The sequence below is a fragment of the Pseudochaenichthys georgianus genome, unplaced genomic scaffold, assembly GCF_902827115.2.
Source record: "Pseudochaenichthys georgianus unplaced genomic scaffold, fPseGeo1.2 scaffold_668_arrow_ctg1, whole genome shotgun sequence".
In the NCBI taxonomy this organism is placed as follows: Eukaryota; Metazoa; Chordata; class Actinopteri; order Perciformes; family Channichthyidae; genus Pseudochaenichthys; species Pseudochaenichthys georgianus.
Window position 1 is genome coordinate 16993 of NW_027263222.1, and position 5508 is coordinate 22500.

General features: G+C 43.8%; 1 protein-coding gene across 1 annotated transcript in view; it reads left to right on the top strand.

Annotated features, from left to right (window-relative positions):
* The first annotated feature begins 1069 nt into the window (after positions 1-1069).
* LOC117443730 (WAG22 antigen-like) overlaps positions 1070-5508 on the top strand; it is an 8707-nt gene continuing 4268 nt past the window's right edge. Inside the window, exons 1-3 of the mRNA XM_034079622.2 lie at positions 1070-1101; positions 1158-1248; positions 1648-5497. Of these exons, the coding sequence (XP_033935513.1) occupies positions 1070-1101; positions 1158-1248; positions 1648-5454 (3930 nt within the window). The 3' untranslated portion in view covers positions 5455-5497. The remainder of the gene's footprint in view (positions 1102-1157; positions 1249-1647; positions 5498-5508) is intronic.

Sequence of the window (5508 nt, forward strand, 5' to 3'; positions counted from 1 at the left end):
GCCACTCACGCATGCGCAGTTCGTACGTGCTCGGCGAGTAAAGTAACGTAGATGAGTAACGAAGTAGTGTAATATATTACATTTTTTTAGTAACGACCCCATCTCTGGTTGCAACACACACACACAAAACCCTCAAGTGTTGTATAGGCTGGCAGGACTAGGCTGTGTTCAATGGGGCTGATGTGTAGATTCTGCCAGAAGAACAATCACGGTCAAACTCCTTATGAAGTGGTGAGGTGCCTCTCCACATGTATGTCTTTATGTCTTTATTAGGATCCCCATTAGCACTAGCATGAGCATTGGCTATTCTTCCTGGGGTCCTCACACACTCAAAACATACATAAACATACAACAAAATTAAAACAAAACAAAACAGCTCATAATTTCATGCTATTTACAGTGAAATACAAAACATTGCTTTTCTTCCAGACTGCAACGCTGGTCGCGGAAATCAAGCAAGAACGTGATTGGTCGATATTCATTGCGGGGGGAGGAGGGGTGTTAGATAGATATAGAGTTGTTGTAAGTAGATAGAGTTCGCTATGATTGAGGTTTCGTTTATGCATAGGGTATATTATTTTAATTACATTCCCTTTCTTTGTGTGTGTATTTTTTACATTTTGGATTTTCTTGGCTAGCTATCTATTGACGGCTTGCAAGCTACCGGTAGCTCGCGATCGACGTGTTGGAGACCCTGGTGTAAAGGAATGAGTTGAAACCCAGCTAATGACTCCTGAAATAAGCTCAAGAGGTTTTTATCAGTCAAATCAGTAAATACCCCAGCTGGTGAATACGTCATCACTTCACCACTCTCTGAGATAACATTATGATTCCTCTCCGAAAAGGTCTGGTTTGAACTGGTATCAAACTCTAATGTTTGATAATGCATTGTTCTTTCCCCTCCCAAAAAATACACAGTATGTGACCCTAAAAAGATGGAGTCTCCTGCCCTTTGCCACCATCCTCCTGTCCTTCCATCCCACACTAACTGCAGTGGTGAACTCAACGGCTGACTGTCCTGGGTTTCTTCTTGATGAAAAAACACCAAATGTCCCCGGCGTCTTGGAGAATGGGACGATCCTGGACCAGAACCGATATAAAGTCATTTGCCAGACCTTCGAGAACGAGCGTCGGTTCGTGACGCTCTACGACACCAGCAACAAGATACCAGTGTTTTCTGCTTTCAAGTACAGAGGGACAGATGGAACAACGTGTGAGAGACCACGTCATTGGATGATGGAGCCAGAGGTTTGTTTTTCTTTCTCTGACTTCAACTTTCGACTATTCAATGGCGTTAAACTCCATCGACCAGTTTTTACACTTTAAGAGAGAGAGACAGCAACCTCATCAGCAACTGACAGGTTGATTAAAAAAAGTGTTTATAGTTTGACAGCAATAGAAAATGGGAATATGACGTCATCAACGCAAGCGACCGCAACCCATTGACTCTCCATTATGGCGAGCAAAGTAGCGTCACTTTTTTAATTGAACTTTTTGATAGCTGTGATGCCCCAGAATGCACAGCGGCTACCATTCCCTATGACTGGAATTCACATGATAAAATGTCTGATGTAATCACTTCAGTTTGAGTTATCAAATAACTTCCTAGAAATAAATACCACTGACTGAGCCTTCTAACTTTTGCAGCTCGAGCCGACGGCAACCATCAACATGAGGAACGATGAAAACCAAAACCAAAACCAGGCCAGTAACTCTGATTATTTCTCCAAACTGTATACATATAATAGGGGCCATTTATTTCCAAACAGTTATGGATTTGATGAAGGTGAGAGAAACTCCACATTCACCTTGACAAACATTGTTCCACAAGTGGAGACTTTCAATGGTGGCAGCTGGGGAAAAATGGAAGAATGTGTCAAATGCATCCTGAACGAATACTGCATCAACAGTAATAATCTCCTCGAAGGCTTTGTAGTTACCGGAGCAAAGCCCGGCAACACCCAACTCAAAGAAAGGGTGAATATACCATCCCTTCTCTGGTCAGCATTCTGCTGTTACAATCACACAATGGAGAAGTATGTGGCGGCTGCATACTGGGGCGACAATGTTCATGAAGAACTTAATTCCAAAACACTTGAGCAAAAGACTTTGGCCGAACTTCATGAACATCTGGGGATTGAGGTGTTTCCTGGAACACAGTGTCCTCTTCATGAAACTGGCCTACAAGAGGAACAAAGTAGAAGAAGTAGAGGAGGTATTTCTGCTTCTTCTTCTCTAAGCCAATGTCTTCCCCAAACTTCACCCACATCTGCCCCTCCCACTACCACACCTAGCTTTCCCTCTTCCACCATCTCTACACCCTTGAGCACCACTTTATCTACAACTACAGACAAAACAACAACAGCCCCTACAACCACAACAACAACCACCACCACAACAAAGACAACAACTAAAAAGAAAGATAATCCTGCTTTACGTACTTTAGGAGGTGCTTTAGTAGGTGCTATAGGTGCTTTAGGAGGTGCTATAGGTGCTTTAGGATGTGCTTTAGGAGGTGCTATAGGTGCTTTAGGAGGTGCTTTAGGAGGTGCTATAGGTGCTTTAGGAGGTGCTTTAGGAGGTGCTATAGGTGCTTTAGTAGGTGCTGTAGGTGCTTTAGGGGGTGCTTTAGGGGGTGCTTTAGGAGGTGCTATAGGTGCTTTAGTAGGTGCTGTAGGTGCTTTAGGGGGTGCTTTAGGACGTGCTTTAGGAGGTGCTTTAGGTGCTTTAGGAGGTGCTTTAGGAGCTTTAGGAGGTGCTTTAGGAAGTGCTTTAGGAGCTTTAGGAGGTGCTTTAGGAGGAGCTTTAGGAGGTGCTTTAGGTGCTTTAGTAGGTGCTGTAGGTGCTTTAGGAGGTGCTTTAGGAAGTGCTTTAGGAGCTTTAGGAGGTGCTTTAGGTGCTTTAGTAGGTGCTGTAGGTGCTTTAGGGGGTGCTTTAGGGGGTGCTTTAGGAGGTGCTATAGGTGCTTTAGTAGGTGCTGTAGGTGCTTTAGGGGGTGCTTTAGGGGGTGCTTTAGGAGGTGCTATAGGTGCTTTAGTAGGTGCTGTAGGTGCTTTAGGAGGTGCTTTAGGAGGTGCTATAGGTGCTTTAGTAGGTGCTGTAGGTGCTTTAGGACGTGCTTTAGGAGGTGCTTTAGGTGCTTTAGGAGGTGTTTTAGGAAGTACTTTAGGAGCTTTAGGAGGTGCTTTAGGAAGTGCTTTAGGAGCTTTAGGAGGTGCTTTAGGAAGTGCTTTAGGAGCTTTAGGAAGTGCTTTAGGAGCTTTAGGAGGTGCTTTAGGAAGTGCTTTAGGAGCTTTAGGAGGTGCTTTAGGAAGTGCTTTAGGAGCTTTAGGAAGTGCTTTAGGAGCTTTAGGAGGTGCTTTAGGAAGTGCTTTAGGAGCTTTAGGAGGTGCTTTTGGTGCTTTAGGAGGTGCTTTAGGAAGTGCTTTAGGAGCTTTAGGAGGTGCTTTAGGAGGTGCTATAGGTGCTTTAGTAGGTGCTTTAGGAAGTGCTTTAGGAGCTTTAGGAGGTGCTTTTGGTGCTTTAGTAGGTGCTTTAGGAAGTGCTTTAGGAAGTGCTTTAGGTGCTTTAGGAAGTGCTTTAGGAAGTGTTTTAGGTGCTTTAGGAAGTGCTTTTGATGCTTTGGTAGGTGCTCTAGGTGCTTTAGGAAGTGCTTTAGTTGCTTTAGGTGTCTTAGGTGCTTTAGGTGCTATAGGTGCTTTAGGAAGTGCTTTAGTTGCTTCAGTAAGTGCTTTAGTTGCTTTAGGAAGTGCATTAGGTGCTTTAGGAGGTGCTTTAGGAAGTGCTTTAGGTGCTTTAGGAGGTGCTTTAGGAAGTGCTATAGGGAGTGCTTTAGGGAGTGCTTTAGGTGCTTTAGGAAGTGCTTTAGGAAGTGCTTTAGGTGCTTTAGGAAGTGCTTTAGGGAGTGCTTTAGGTGCTGTAGGAAATGCTTTAGGAAGTGCTTTAGGTGCTTTAGGAAGTGCTTTAGGGAGTGCTTTAGGTGCTGTCGGAAATGCTTTAGGAAGTGCTTTAAGTGCTTTAGGAAGTGCTTTAGGGAGTGCTTTAGGTGCTGTAGGAAAAGCTTTAGTAAGTGCTTTAAGTGCTTTAGGAAGTGCTTTACGTGCTTTAGGAGGGGCTTTAGGAAGTGCTCTAAGTGCTTTACATGCTTTAGGAAGTCATTTACGTGCTTTACGAAGTCATTTACGTGCTTTACGAAGTCATTTACGTGCTTTACGGGCTTTAGGAAGTGCTTTAGGTGCTTTACGTGCTTTAGAACGTGCTTTACGTGCTTTAGGGGGTGCTTTACGAAGTGCTTTATGTGCTTTAGGACGTGCTTTACGTGCTTTAGGAAGTACTTTACGTGCTTTAGGTGATTTACGTGCTTTGCGTGCTTTAGGTGCTTTAGGTGCTTTACGTGCTTTAGGTACTTCAGTACGTGCTTTAGGAAGTGCTCTACGTGCTTTAGGGAGTGATTTACGTGATTTAGGAGATGTCCCTGCTTTACGTGCTTTAGGTTCTTTACCTGCTTTAGGAAGTGCTTTAGGTGCTTTACGTGCTTTACGTGCTTTAAGTGCTTTACGTGCTTTACGTGGTTTAGGTGCTTCAGTACATGCTTCAGGAAGTGATTTACGTGCTTTAGGAAGTGCTTTACGTGCTTTAGGTGCTATACATGCTTTAGGAAGTGCTTTACGTGTTTTAGGAAGTGCTTTACGCGGTTTAGGAGGTGCTTTAGGAAGTGCTTTAGGTGCTTTAGGAGCTTTATATGCTTTAGAAAGTGCTTTACATGCTTTAGGAAGTGCTTTACATGCTTTAGGAATTGCTTTACGTACTTTAGGAAGTGCTTTATGTGGTTTAGGAGGTGCTTTAGGAAGTGCTTTAGGTGCTTTAGGAGGTGCTTTAGGAAGTGCTTTAGGTGATTTAGGAGCGTTATATGCTTTAGAAAGTGCTTTACATGCTTTAGGAAGTGCTTTACGTGGCTTAGGAGGTGCTTTCGGAAGTGCTTTAGGTGCTTTAGGAAGTGCTTTACGTGCTTTAGGAAGTGCTTTACGTGGTTTAGGAGGTGCTTTTGGAAGTGCTTTAGGTGCTTTAGGAAGTACTTTACGTGCTTTCGGAAGTGCTTTAGGTGCTTTAGGAGCTTTACATGCTTTAGAAAGTGCTTTACATGCTTTAGGTAGTGCTCTACCTGCTTTAGGAAGTGCTTTACGTGCTTTAGGTGCTCTACCTGCTTTAGGAAGTGCTTTACGTGCTTTAAGAGGTGCTTTAAGAGGTGCTTTAAGAGGAGCTTTTTTAGCTGCTTTCGGTTCTTTAGTTGCCTTAGCTGCTTTACTAGATGCTTTAGGAGGTGCTTTATGGTGCTTTAGTAGGAGGAGGTGGAGGTGTGTGTGTGTGTGTGTGTGTGTTTGTGTGTGTGTGCAGCTGCTGCTGCAGCAGTATCACACACAGGACTCAGCCGTCGCTCTTTCACTACCATCTTGAGAATAAAGCAACAGTTTGTCTGCAGGGGGAGACTGTATATGAGGTAAGTCGATA